The sequence below is a fragment of the Xyrauchen texanus genome, chromosome 10 (genome assembly GCF_025860055.1).
Source record: "Xyrauchen texanus isolate HMW12.3.18 chromosome 10, RBS_HiC_50CHRs, whole genome shotgun sequence".
NCBI lineage: Eukaryota > Metazoa > Chordata > Actinopteri > Cypriniformes > Catostomidae > Xyrauchen > Xyrauchen texanus.
In genome coordinates, this window is record NC_068285.1 from 19,913,610 (window position 1) to 19,928,103 (window position 14,494).

The 14,494-nt window shown below is 36.3% G+C and overlaps 1 protein-coding gene across 1 annotated transcript; it reads left to right on the forward strand.

The window, feature by feature from the left end:
* The first annotated feature begins 3,683 nt into the window (after positions 1-3,683).
* On the forward strand, positions 3,684-7,430 carry LOC127650862 (uncharacterized). Its single transcript, XM_052136495.1, has 6 exons — positions 3,684-3,747; positions 3,898-4,183; positions 4,668-4,804; positions 4,881-4,916; positions 5,597-5,833; positions 7,138-7,430. The coding sequence occupies exons 1-6, from the start codon at positions 3,684-3,686 to the stop codon at positions 7,428-7,430; spliced, it is 1,053 nt and encodes a 350-aa protein (XP_051992455.1).
* The last annotated feature ends 7,064 nt before the right edge of the window (positions 7,431-14,494 follow it).

Consider the following 14,494-nt stretch of genomic DNA (forward strand, 5'->3'; position numbering starts at 1 on the left):
CGACTATTCTGGGAACAACGACGACGCAAACTGTAAGTAATCTATTTTAAACTTTAAACTACTTTTTAAAGCGCAATTTCATTCATTATGAATAATCACAGTGTTTTTACTTAGTTTACTTGCATATTGTTCTGGCTGGGGGCGTCAATAATTGATACATAGGCACTGACGTTAGCCAATCATAACAGTGGGCGTTAACACTGAAGTCTTAAATGGAAAACGCCCCCAAAACAGACTGTTTGAATCAGAGGATGAGAAACAGGGTGGGAAAAGGTCATAAATCACTAGATTTTAAAAGTTTTTCTTAAAAAAAAAATATATTAATACTATAATTGCACCTAAGGGAACATAATAATACAATAAAAAAAACCATGTCATGACCCCTTTAAGCCATTCTTCTTTACTCATTTGTACTTTACAAAAGTGTATCGTCCAGTCGTAATTTCCTTTATACTGTATAAGACATGTTATAACCCAATTTAAATAATAAAATCAAAACAACGACAATTGAATCATAGATGAGTTAAGCTTACTTCTAACTAGTTAACGTTACTTAAAAAATTATGTTCAGTTTACTTGAGCCAAATACGTATGTTTACTATGAAAATGCATGCAAACCGATTGCCTTGAAAAGTAATGTCAACTAATTCGAATTTACATAAATATTCATGGAGACTGTTGCAGAATGCGAATATTTGGAGCTCAGATTCATGTCGGTAACAGCCTGGACAAAAACAGACCTGTTTAATATTTCATTACCTAAAGGTTTGGTTAAGCAAAAGAGGATGCAATTCTACCTCCTCTGCATGAAGAAGAAATAAACCAGGACTTTACCATTAATCTAGACTTCATTAATGGAATGCAGAATATTATAACATTTTCAAAATTACAGACCAATAGATTAATTTTGATGTCTGTAAATTTAACCTATTTTATTCTGCTTGTGATCAGACATTTGTAAGTTCACTCCACTCCAAAGGTACCATACAAATACTGTACATTTTAATTGAATTAGTTATAGTGCTCTTTAATCAGAGCTAAAATATCAAAAGGTGGAACCTGTAACACTGTGCGTGTGTCTGCGTGTGTCTGTGTGTGTGTGACATGCAGTGTGCTGATAAGTCTCTGGTTCTCCTCTTAAACAACCATCTGTGATTTACTGTATGCATTTGCAGGGCTCCAAGTGTTTCCACAGCTTTTTGTGGCACAGATACTTTTGAGTTTAAGACTATTAATGGGCAATATGTCAACATTTATCAGCCTGGGAACCATAAAATCCTCACTCTGTGTGAAGCTGTGGTATTGGCGAGAGACAAAAACGCTGCTATATAATTGTTTCTGTATATTAATGTGTGCATGACTGTTGTTATTTTATTAACAGTAAGTAAGACATCAAAGCCTACTTGTATTCCTAGTGAGTTATTTTCATTACTAATACATGATGTAATACATGTAACAAATAGCAAAACCTTTAAATAAAAAAAATGTATCCTTAAAAAAACTTTAGGCTTTTTAAGGATAAATGAAAGAAAAGTCCTTTGAATATAAGCATATCCATATGTATAATATATATAGAGATTTAATTTAAGTTCTCTTAAAGGAATACAAATGTGAACACCCAGGCACCCTCGTTCCAATCTTGCTTGATTAAATTTTTTTATTGTGTGGTACACAAACAGTGATATTTGGTGTTGATTACTTTATATTTGGGTATTTTATAGTACTATGGTACTTATGGTATGTTTCACCTCCGTTTTTGTTGCTTGGCCATCTACTTGTTATGGAAAAGAGTAGCATGGGCATTCTTATTTTGTGTTCCATGGACGATGTACTGATCATTTTGAAAGACATCAGACTGAGTAGATAAAGACAGAATGTGATTTTTTTTATGTAATATCCCTTTAAAATGTACTTTTAATACTTGTGAACTGTTTCAATGCACATTCAATAAATATTTTAATATTTAAAACACAACTTTGTTTCACCTTTACTCTCTACATGAATATAAAACTAAACATGGTAATATTCCTGAAACCAAAACGCCTAATTTGGAAGTCCTTAATTACAGCAGGAGGCGGTATATGGTGTAAAGGTTACTCATGTGGCCAGTATGTGAGGTTGACAGGTCATTATGTTTTTATCCCATATGTACTGACCTTCCAGCATAGTCACACACCAAAGAGTACCTGATAAATATTAACGCTAAAATCAGCAAGTCACACCAGCAACTTCTGGTTCATGTCAAACTGTCTTTGGCAAATGCTTTTGTTTGTCTTTGACCTTCATTTATCCACAGGACTTTTAACCGTATTTAGAGAGCTATTCTTTTTATTTATGACACAGATTTGATTTCAATGATTGAAATGTAGGATGATTCCACATTCAATAATGTTAAGCTAATTTGAAAGCATTTGTGGCACAATGATTACCACAAAAAATTATTTTGACTAATCCCTCTTTTTCTTAAAAAAAGAAAAAAAGCAATCATTGATGTTACAGTGAGGTACAACAGAAGTGAATGGGGCAAATATTTGAAGGATTTAAAGGTAAAAGCGTAGCTTATAATATTAAATTACTTGCATTAACTATTCTGATAAAACGATTAAACTAGTATATTATTTGAGCTGTAAAGTTGTTTAAATAGTTGTTTACAGTAATTTTCAGGGTTTGCGGCGTTGGGTCGTAATGGTAATGAAGTTGTAAAATTGCATATAATTTTGCACAGAACTGCTAAGATGGCCATTTTATCACTAAAATCATGTTAACACCCATATTGTTTATGTACATCTAGTGGCTATACTTTTGAAACAGTGACTATTTTAATGTGTACGAATTGGGCCCATTCACTTCCATTGTACCTCACTGTAACCCTAATTTTTTCTTCTCTTTTCTATAAAGAAAAGGATGGACAAGCCAAAATAATAATAATAATTTAAAAACAATATAAAAATATATATATATATATATGTATCTTTTTTTTTTTTTTTTTTTTGTAATCAACATTATGCCACAAATGCTGTTGACTGAGATTGATTTGCATTTTTCTCAGAATTTTCATTTAAAGGGATAGCTCACCCCAAAAATATAATGTAATTCCAATCATCTCAGGAGAAATTCTGTAGACTGTACTGGTTGTTCTTATCCATTCAATTACAATGAACAGGGATTAAAGCTAAACGACCAGCACAGACTACAGAATTTTTCCTTTTGTGATCCACAGATGTCTTACAGGTTTGGGTTAACATGAGAGTGAGTCAAATATGATACACTTTTCAATAATGTGTAATATTCCTTTTAATATTTGAAAACAAATTATATCTGTTTAGTCAATCATTTACAACCAAATCAAATTAGACTCCCTGAAGGGAAGGAAATGCAAACACACGTAGAAGAACAGATGTGCTCCTGGCATATTTAAGCCAAGTTCATGCAAGACTCATTTTACATCAGAAGAGACAGGTAAGAATCATTATGCTTTATTCCTATTTTGAAATCTCAGTGATATTGTTTAATAAAATGTGCCATGCAATATGGATATTTCCAGCCTCTGTCTTATAAGCTGCATGTAAAGGGTAAACTATGATGTGATTTGTAAGAAGTCATGGTGTCTACCAACTTGTCTTATGATTACATTTCCCTTATCTTTCTTGATATAAGTTTTGGATAAGATTTAGAAAGCCGGAATGAACGTGCCTGTGATTTTTGTAATCACACTTCTTTCTGGGAAATGTATTGCTGACTTGACAAGTAAGAATACCATGTATTAATCAACATATTTATTTATCTATTTTTGTGCATTTTAGTCATTTCGAATTAATTAATTAATCCTATGCATTTCGTTCACCTTATGAAATTTAGCATCTCTGATTGAATGATCCATTATGTCATGTTCAACAGGTAATCTTGCTATTGGTAATGAAGCAGTACAGTCCTCTGACAATGAAGACCTAGGAGTTGCCCAGAATGCTGTCGATGGGAACATGGATCCAGACTACAAAAATGGCTCATGTACTCACACTGCAACTGACCAAGATAATGCCTGGTGGAGAGTAGATCTTGGTTTTGTCTACAGGATAGTAAAGGTGGCCATCACAAATCGTGTAGACTGTTGTGGCGATCTTTTAATCGGGGCTGAGATTCACATTGGCAACAGTCTGAATAGCAATGGAAATGAAAATAAGCTGTGAGACTTTTTTGATTTTCCTATCATACCCCCTGTTTATACTGTTTTATTTTAATCTGCCCCCAAAAGATCAGTATCTACTCTACATTTTGTCAAAATTAAGTTATATCTGAAATCAGGTCTCTTAAGTATGATCTGTTCTATGACAGGCAGTTTTGGCTGAACAGTTCTCAGATTCAGAGAATTGAAATGACATTACATTATGATCTACATTTGGCTCAACAATCAAAAAACATTTAAGCCTTTTTTCTCAGTTTTATGTTTGGTGTAGGTACTGTGTTGTGGCCTTGTAGGGCAGTATATTGTTTGCTTTGGGAAACCCAGGATGCAGACAAACATTTTGACATGGGAGTCTTTACCTGTCCAACAAAAAAAGGACTGGTTCATTGAAAATCTTATATTGTACACTATTTTGAAAGCGTTTAAAATGCATAAATCCGACTTGGATAATTTTGAAAAGTTTTCTTTTTGTTTTTATTAATAGAGCTGCAACTATTGGGCCTGCTCACTGCAGGGGAACTGAAATATTCCAGTTTGAGCATATTGAAGGGCGGTATGTCAACATTTTTCTACCTGGGGTGAATAAAATACTCTCATTATGTGAGGTGGAGGTGTTTGCAGGTAAGCGATAAAGAGTGTACATTTGTACATTTTCATATGTAAAGAGCCTCAATAATTGTTGTTATTTTATTAACAGATGAAGACGGTATGTTTTGGCCTTCTTATTTCCAAAGTGAGTATCTGTATTGAGCTTGAGTTTGACAATGAAAAAAAAACACTGATTTTAAATTTGTTGAGAGGAAGAACAAACTTTTCTGTGAAGTGATTTAGAAAGTATCTTTAAAGTAATGTGATTACTTTTTCAACAAAATAATCAGTAATATCAAAAATCTAATTACAATTTTAGAAAAGGAATTTGTAGTGGATTGTAACTTACCCAACTTACCCAATGTAGCTAAACATGTGGCTGTGCCTAATCAGTCATTCAGAATATACTATTGTATTATAATAATTGATTTTCTGGACAATTAATTAAATTCATCAAACTCTAAATAAATTGTAACTACTCCTGGAGAGTTAATTATACATACAATAAAGTTGTTTTTTAAAGAGGTTTAATATATGGATCAAATAGTTTGTCAGATCTTGCAGTCTCTAAACTAAAAAAGCACAAGTTTTTTTTTTTTTCACAATCTGCTAGAAATACAAATTATATTTTTCTTGTCATTGCATTTCCTTTCATTACTTAATCAATGCTACAGTATAATCCAGTACATCTCTACAATGAGATCTCAGGTCTCTACAAAGAGTGTCAGAATGTCCAAATGAATTGCCAGCTAAGAGCCCATTTAAGTATTGCTTTTAAACGTTTTTTTGTTTTGTTTTTTGTCATACTTTTATGAAATCGTATAGTGAATGTTGCTAAGGAAGCCACAACTGAGCAGTCATCCACATCTGATGACTTGGGAAATTATCTGAATGGCTCCTGCACTAAAACAACTTCTGAGGATAATCCCTGGTGGAGAGTGGACCTGGGTAAAGTCTACAATGTAGGCCTGGTGATTGTCACTAATCGTGGAGACTTTTGCCAGGACAATTTAGTCGGGGCTGAAATTCGTATTGGAAACTGCCTGGATGACAATGGAAACAGTAATCAGCTGTAAGACATTTTCTGGTTGTCCTATCTTCTTCCCTTTACAGTATTCAAATTGTACACCCTTTACAAATTGCGAAAGTAGGATCTAATACAGGAAACAAAAATGATGAAGATTGTCAATCACCAATTAATGCAATATTTGAGGAGGTGGGACTGTGGGAAGCAAAGAGTATTTAATATTTTTTGTCAGCCTATTCGTTTAAGTATAGAAATGTCTACAAAATACAGCTTCAAGCAGAAATTACAGTGTCATGCACACTAGTGTGACCCCCATTGTATGTACCAGTAGTTGGGGCTGTAAGCAGATTTATTTGTTCTTCTCAGGGCAGTGTGGCAATGAAACCTACTGGATACTGTATGTTTGAAATAGCATACAACCACACAACTCTTACTCTTTCTGCCATATCTATATACTGATAGTGGCAGAATGCTATTCTAACCATAGATATAGAAGGTTTTCTGTAAATTTGCAAAAGCTTTGCAGAAATAATGAGTAAAAGATACAGTATTTGAAGAAAGTGATGCAAGTATATATTGCGCTAAGTGCTTTGTAATGTTCCTTTTGTATATCAACAGAGCAGCAACCATTATGTCTGTGCCAAGTAGCGGCATAGAAATGTTCCGGTTTATGCCTGTCAAAGGGCGATACGTAAACATTTTCCTACCTGGGAATAATACAATGCTTGCTTTATGCGATGTAGAGGTATTTCCAGGTAAGCATAGAGAAATTGTGTGACTGTGTGGTCTATTTGTGCACATTCTGATATGTAAATACAGCATCAATACCTTTTTTATTTTGTTGACAGAATTAAAAACTCTGCCATCCTCTACTTGTGTTCCAGGTAAGTCCATATGTTATCTATCAAACCATATTTAGTACTTTCAGTACAGCCCAATAAAAAATATGACACCACAAACACAGTATACTTGTGTCAATTCATTTTGTTTTATTCTTGTTAAAATTATTTCTCATTCCCCAAATTATTATTCAAAATGAATAATAAGTACGCCATTTGCAGGTTGATTTCACCTAAAATAAAACATTTGGCTCTGGTGATGTTATCTATAAATTGCTCTGTTTTAGTGACCCATCCAACACAGAAACATTGGCTCAACCAAACACTCCTTTTGAAATTCATTTTGGTGATACTATAGTGGTGCAGAAATTGCACATTTCAGCTTTAACATTTTATTAAGCTTACCATGCATATACAATAGCTATAATCTCTGTTATCACATGAAACATAGTCAATCAATGTTTCTCTTTTCTCATTCACTGTTGCTTAACACCATAAAGCATCAGACAATCTTGCTTTTGGAGCCATAGCTGTGCAGTCCTCCCAAAATGATAACATTGGAAGTCCATTGAAAGCTGTAGATGGTAACAAAACAACATCCTACTTCATGAACTCATGCACTCACACTCAATTGACGGATAATCCTTGGTGGAGAGTGGACCTCGGTGATGTCTACAGTGTATCTCGTGTCGCCATCACCAATCGCGGAGACTGTTGTAGTGAGCGGATAGAAGGTGCTGAGATTCATATTGGTAACTGCCTGAGCAACAACGGCAACACCAATCAGCTGTAAGTCATTTTATTTTCTAATACACTGTACAGTCTGCTTTGTACATGTGCTAAGCTGGAAATGTACATCAAACGCATTTAAAGGTAGAAACTGATCAAGGAATGCAGCTTTTAAACAAAGCTGTGATGCAGAAAACATGAAATGGATCTCATCCAAAAATTTTATCAACAGAGCTGCAACAGTTGGGAACATTACATCCGGTGCAACGGAAACCTACAGTTTTGATCCAATTGATGGGCAGTTTGTCAACATTTTTCTGCCTGGAACTGATAAAATACTCACACTTTGTGAAGTAGAGGTATTTGAATTTATATAGTAATTTTACAAGACTAAATTATGTATTTCTGATTTCACATGGAAGATTACAGTTCAATATTTTATCCTCCAGGAAAAGTTAATGCAGTAAAAATTATTGAAATATGTTAAATCAAACTTATTTTGCGTTTTTCAATGTCACTGCCGTTCTCCTTGAAAAGTCTAATTAACAAGTGTCCATACATTATAAACTGCTTTTCATTTTAAAAACACACTAAAATCCAAAAGCAATTTTTTTTTTCAATTATTAAAATCTTTTAATTTTCTCTTCCTAACTCTGCTCTCAAAACAATTACAGTATCTATTGGAAACACAAAAGAGTGTGCAGCAATTGCTCAAGATATTTTCCTAGTTTTTCTATTTTCTGTAAAGCTGCTTTGGAAAAATATGTATTGTAAAAAGCACTATACAAATAAAATTGAATTGAACTGAATGAATGTGTCCAAAACAAATACTATATGTAATACACATTTCTGGTGTATTATGTTTTTGAAAAACTCTCATTGTGAACACACCAGCCTCAAATCTAAAATCATGAGTCACTGAACAAAACTCACTAAGCCGTGAGAAAAACACACAACTGACCTATGCAAATACAATGTTATTAAAAATATTACACCCAGTTTTCTTTATTTTCTCAAATATAAAATGTCACATTGAAATACCAAAAACGTTTTAGGAACCAAAGACCTGGACTTACTGCCATTAGGACAGCCCTGTGTGTATGGGAAGTGAGAATGATTCACCTTCCAAACACATAACATAACATACACTTTCCTTCATGCATATGAAAGCACATAACTGGTAATAAGAAGGTTGCTGGTTCAATCCCCACCACCATTGTGTATTTGAGCAAGGCAGTTAACTCCAGGTTGTTCCAGGATTGTCCCTGTAATAAGTGCATAGTTGAATAAGGAAGAAGGACATAAAAACAGAATGTAATGCATCCGCATTGCTCATATTGTCCATTTGAGGCCAAATGTTGACCTAGGACAGTAAAGTAGGGGCACTCTGATGTCAGGGTGGTACTTAAAATGAAGGTGACTTTAGTCCAGTAACACAAAAATATTATCTACATCAGTACCCTGCAAGTAGTCGTAGCACAAAATAATTTCCTCTGTGCTTATTTAAAAAAATCATGACAGCTGAATTGCTCTATATGAAAATAATTTGGCCCTTTTTCTCCAACAATCATTTTGGGAGCAGAGATAATGTGTATAGATATTAATGTGCACAAACGTTAAGAAATTACTAGATGGTTTGTAATATTTTTACATTTAAAAAATATATATTTTATCGGGCTGTAAAGATTTTTTGAATAGACTTTATAAATAACATGGAAATATAACTTTCATATAATCTTGAACAGAGAATCTTGCCTCTGGACACAATACTGCTCAGTCCTCCATGTACAATTACAATATGGGACATGCCCAGAATGCAGTAGATGGAAATAGTCATCCAGATTTCATGGAGGGTTCATGCACTCACACCACAAATGATAATAATCCCTGGTGGAGAGTGGACTTGACTATTCTACAATGTGGCCATGGTTACATCACTAATCGTGGAGACTGTTGTAGTGAACGGATAGAAGGTGCTCAGATTCTTATTGTAATAGCTTGAACTGTAAGTCATTTTTTACTATTATCTGAATCTTCTGTTTATGATGTCCCTATCAATACCATTATTTTTTCTTCTAGTTTTAGTTTCCTGGTCTGGTCTGTGCGCTCGGTAATTTTTTCATCATTAAAAAAGTTTTACTCATAAAGAAATTAATCATACTTTAACTAAATCCATTTGAAATTATGTACACACATGAAATGAAGACTCCATTCATATCAGTAGCCAAATAACTGTTTTATTTCACATGTAGTGTGTTGCCTCAAGTAGGCCAACTTGTTGAGATCACATGGCCAGTCAAATACTACTGGGTTTATCTCTGTAAGACCCCGTTTTTTGGACACTTTGGCTAATCATGACTGACTGTGAATAGTGCCTGTCTACAATGGTATTGGTATTTAACAGCTACTTGTATAGTATCAGTAACTGAAAACATTTGCGTGATTCTGCATCCATGCCACAAGGTGTCAGTATAAGTACAAGACAACTGCCATATCGGCCAGTGGAAAACAACACAGAAATTGCTCAGTGTTGCCACCTTAAAGGGAAATCTCAGCATTCACTCACCCTCATGACATTCCAGATGTGTATGACCTTTTTTCTTTTGCAGAATACAAACTCAAAAGCTCTGTAGGTCCATACAATGCAACTGAATTGTGGCCAGAATTTTTAAGCTCCAAAAAGCACATAACAGCAGCATAAAAGTAATCCATACAACGCCATTATTCAGTATCTAGAATTCACTGTTTTTCTCTGAAAAAGTACCTCAACAAAATGTTTCATGGATGTGTCTATTAATCACCATTGACATCAGAGTAGCTTACTCGTGGCAAAACACTGAGCATGTTTACATGCACATTGACTGTTCATTCTAAAGTCAACAATCAGTTCAGGTCAGGTCAGCTTGTACAGCTGTAGTTTTTTTTCTCTCTCTCTCTCTCTGGGAAAGTTTTGATAGTGGTAATTTTGTCCAAGGGAGCCTGGAGAAGTACGTTATGTGATTTGTTCTAAAAGTGATTAAAGTGATTTAAGAAAACTAAATCTGCTGCCAAATTGTTTAGATGGGTGCTTGACATGCTTGATAGTTCAAACATATTCAACAGATACTCTAAACTAATTATTGCACCAACATGGAGACAAAGAGTGCACCAGGTCCAATCTTATTTATGGGGGCAGTTTACATCTCATTCAAGGGATATTGGTATCTGGTGAATCTTTTGTTTATCTGCATGGTGACAACTGTTGAGTCCATCCCGGCTGGTGGCACAGCAACATTTAAGGCTATTGAGCAGTCTGTCAACATTTTTCTACCTGGGAACAAAAAAATACTCACTCTATGTGAGGTTCAGGTATTTGCAGGTAATGAATGTATCTTTGCTTGTCTAATTATTAATCATATTAATTATTAATAAATAATTTGATTAATTATGAATTAATAATGATTCATCTTTAAATGAGGTGAGGTAGTTACATCCCAAACCACATCAAATCCAACTGAGGTTCATGGTGATTGTCCACCATATGCTTGAATGCACTTTTAATGATAAACTCTAATAGAATGTAATTTTTTTAACATTTGTCAGCCAGTGGTTATTATTTAAAATATTATAAGGTTAAGATATTTTATATAATTTTATTTTATGTAATACTATGAATGCTATTTGAATTTCCCTAGCAGATGTAACCCAGGGCGCTGATGTTAAAGGTAATTATTCACCATAAACATTTAAAATTTTACCATATTTTAATCCAATCCATTAAATCCATATGTCCCATAAGGTTCCATTCCTTCTATTAATGTAGTTAATACTCCATGTAGACAGTAGATATCAAGCCAGCTTACTCTTTTAAAACTTTGTATATTTACATCTGCATGAATTTCCTACATAATCATTGTGTTTTCGTTAGCAGATGAAGAACTAGCTCAGTACACTGTAGCTGTCACCGATGGTGAATATCCACCATAAATTCTTAATGGCTTATAATATATGAAAAATCAAATGACAGCAATAGATTAATTAAGACTCATAATCTACTTGTTTTACAATCAGATATTTACAGGTATATGTAAGAGGCAGAAAGGATCAGGCAGCACTTTTCAATAAGGTTGTATTTGTTTACCTTTGTAAATACAATAGATTTCATGAGCTAACAATGAACATCACATTTTTACAGCATTTATAATTCTTGGTTAATGTTCATTTATAAAGATAGAATTATTAATTGTTATTTAATGTTCATAATGCATCAACTAATATTAGCATACACAACTTTTAAATTTAAAAAATTTATTAGAATATATTGAAATTTACATTCAACAAGATGAATTGGTGGTTCAACAAGTGGTGGTGTAGTGGTCTAAACCACAGAACTGGTAAACTGGTAATCAGAAGGTCGCTGGTTCGATCCCCACAGCCACCACCATTGTGTCCTTGAGCAAGACACTTAATCCAGGTTGCTCCGGGGTGACTGTCCCTGTAATAAGGGCTCTGTAAGTTGCTTTGGATAAAAGCGTCTGACAAATGCATAAATGTAAATGAATTAGAGCTGGAAAGGATTGGGTTTTTTTTTAGTTCATGTTAACTGATGTTAATGAATACAACCTCATTGTAAAATGTTATCAAGGATCATCTGAAAAGGTATTGTATGTGGTTTGTTGAAATGGCATGCCAAGCAGTGTCTTGCAGTATTACATTTTATAATACTATATAATTACTCATCTAAAATAATTTTTTTTATAATTATATAATTTATAATGTTTGCTGTTTTTAGAACCTCATTATTGAGATATATTATTTCCAAATTTCTTATACTCTCACCAACACAATTTTTACCAAGAGAAAATATGGCACAGCAAGTTTGCCTTACATCACTCTGGCCTGAATAGGAGGATATGTTATTTTGCTTATTGTATGTGGTCAGTGGCTAATTGACTTTGACCGTTGGCTGAAGTGTGTTTGCATAGCGTGGGTGAAGCACCTGTTTGTCCAATGTTTATATCTGCTTTTATTTCTGCTTTTGAAAATTCATTAGTCACACCAAAAAAAAAAAAAACACTCAAGATGGCGCCACAGACGGCCGCCTCGGTGTGTTGTTTTGTTTTGTGTTTTAACTCTGTTTTTTGCGTCGGTACCGGGAGCTCTTTCACCAGAGATGAGCTCATGAACATAAGGGGTACAACTCCAGAGGACTTATTTCCTACTTTTCTTCTCCCTACACTGGAAATTTTGGACATTCTGGTCAAAGGTGCACTCACCTTTACTCAAGCAGTGAAACGCCGAAGGAGAGGGAAACAGGCTGGTGAGCTTGTGCTTCTTCACCAGCGAGGATTACGCACATTTACCGGGTATATTTCTCTCTAACGTGCGTTCACTGCCCAACAAACTGGAGGAATTACAACTGCTGTTGGGGAAAAACAGGGACTTTTCTTCATCTACTGTTTTGTGCTTCACGGAGACGTGGCTTTGTGGATTAATACCGGACTCCATGCTGCAGCTGGCAGGCTTCCAAATTTACAGAGCGGACAGAGACACAGAACTTTCCGGCAAAACTAAAGGTGGAGGAATCTGTTTTTACATCCCGCCGCGGGCCAACGTGCAGGCCGCACAGCGCATGCTCGCCGACCAGATACTGTGTGTGGAGTGGACCAACCCGGACTCTTTAGTTATTGTCCTTGGTGACTTCAACAAAGGAAACCTCACTCATGAACTCCCTAAATTCAGACAGTTTATTAAATGCCCGACCAGAGAGGAGAACATTCTGGATCACTGTTACACCACAGTCAGGAATGCTTATCATGCCGTCCCCCGTGCTGCACTGGGAAACTCTGACCACGTCATGGTCCACCTGATTCCTGCATACAGGCAGAAACTAAAGCTCTGCAAACCTGTAGTGGGACATCAAGGAAGTGGACCAGTGAGGCTGTGGAGGATCTCCAGACATGTTTTGACACCACTGACTGGGATGTGTTCAGGACTGCCACAAACAGTCTAGATGAGTACACAGAGGCTGTAACGTCATATATCAGCTTCTGCGAGGACTGCTGTATTCCATCACGCACCAGGGTGAGTTACAACAACGACAAACCCTGGTTTATAGCCAAACTCAGAAGGTTAAGGTTTGATAAGGAAGAGGCCTTCAGGAGTAGGGACAAAGACAGATTTAAAGTGGTGAAGTACAAGTTTAGCTAGGCGGTGAAAGAGGCTAAATGACGGTACTCTGAGAAGCTCCAACACCAGCTCTCAGCCAACGACTCTGCATCTGTCTGGAAAGGGCTTAGGCAAATCACCAACTACAAGCCTAAATCCCCCCAGGCCATCAACGACCGACGCCTAGCCAACGACCTGAATGAGTTCTACTGCCGCTTTGAAAGACAAAGGGACAGTCCTGAAAACATCCCCCATGACACCTCCCAACAGCTCCAGCCACAGTGCATCACCTCCACCTCCCCCACCTCAGCAGGGGCCTGGGCACCCCCACCAATGCCCACCTTAAAGGTACCCCCCTCCACCCCCCCACCCACCCCAGTGACGACTCTTTCCATCCATGAGAGGGACGTCAACAAACTCTTCAGGAGACAGAACCCCCGGAAAGCTGCTGGACCGGATGCTGTCTCCCCATCCAGCTTGAAGCACTGCGCTCAGAGAAAGAGCCACACAGTCCAGCCTGCATATGGAATGGTCTGTCTTTAGTTTAGCTCAAAACGCTATTGATGGAAACGAAATGTCACAGACATTTTCAACACCTCACTGGAGACATGTCACGTGCCAGCCTGCTTCAAGTCTTCAACTATCATCCCTGTTCCCAAGAAGTCAAGGACCACAGGACTTAACGACTTCAGACCCGTCGCCCTGACCTCTGTGGTGATGAAGTCCTTTGAGCGCCTTGTGCTTGCTCACCTCAAAGTCATCACCAACCCCCTCCTGGACCCCCTGCAGTTTGCATACAGAGCCAACAGGTCTGTAGACGATGCAGTCAACTTGGCCCTCCACTACATCCTCCAGCACCTGGACTCCGCAAGAACCTACGCCAGGATTCTGTTTGTTGATTTCAGCTCTGCCTTTAACACCATCATCCCGGCTCTGCTTCAGGAGAAGCTCTCCCAGCTAAGTGTGCCTGACTCCACCTGC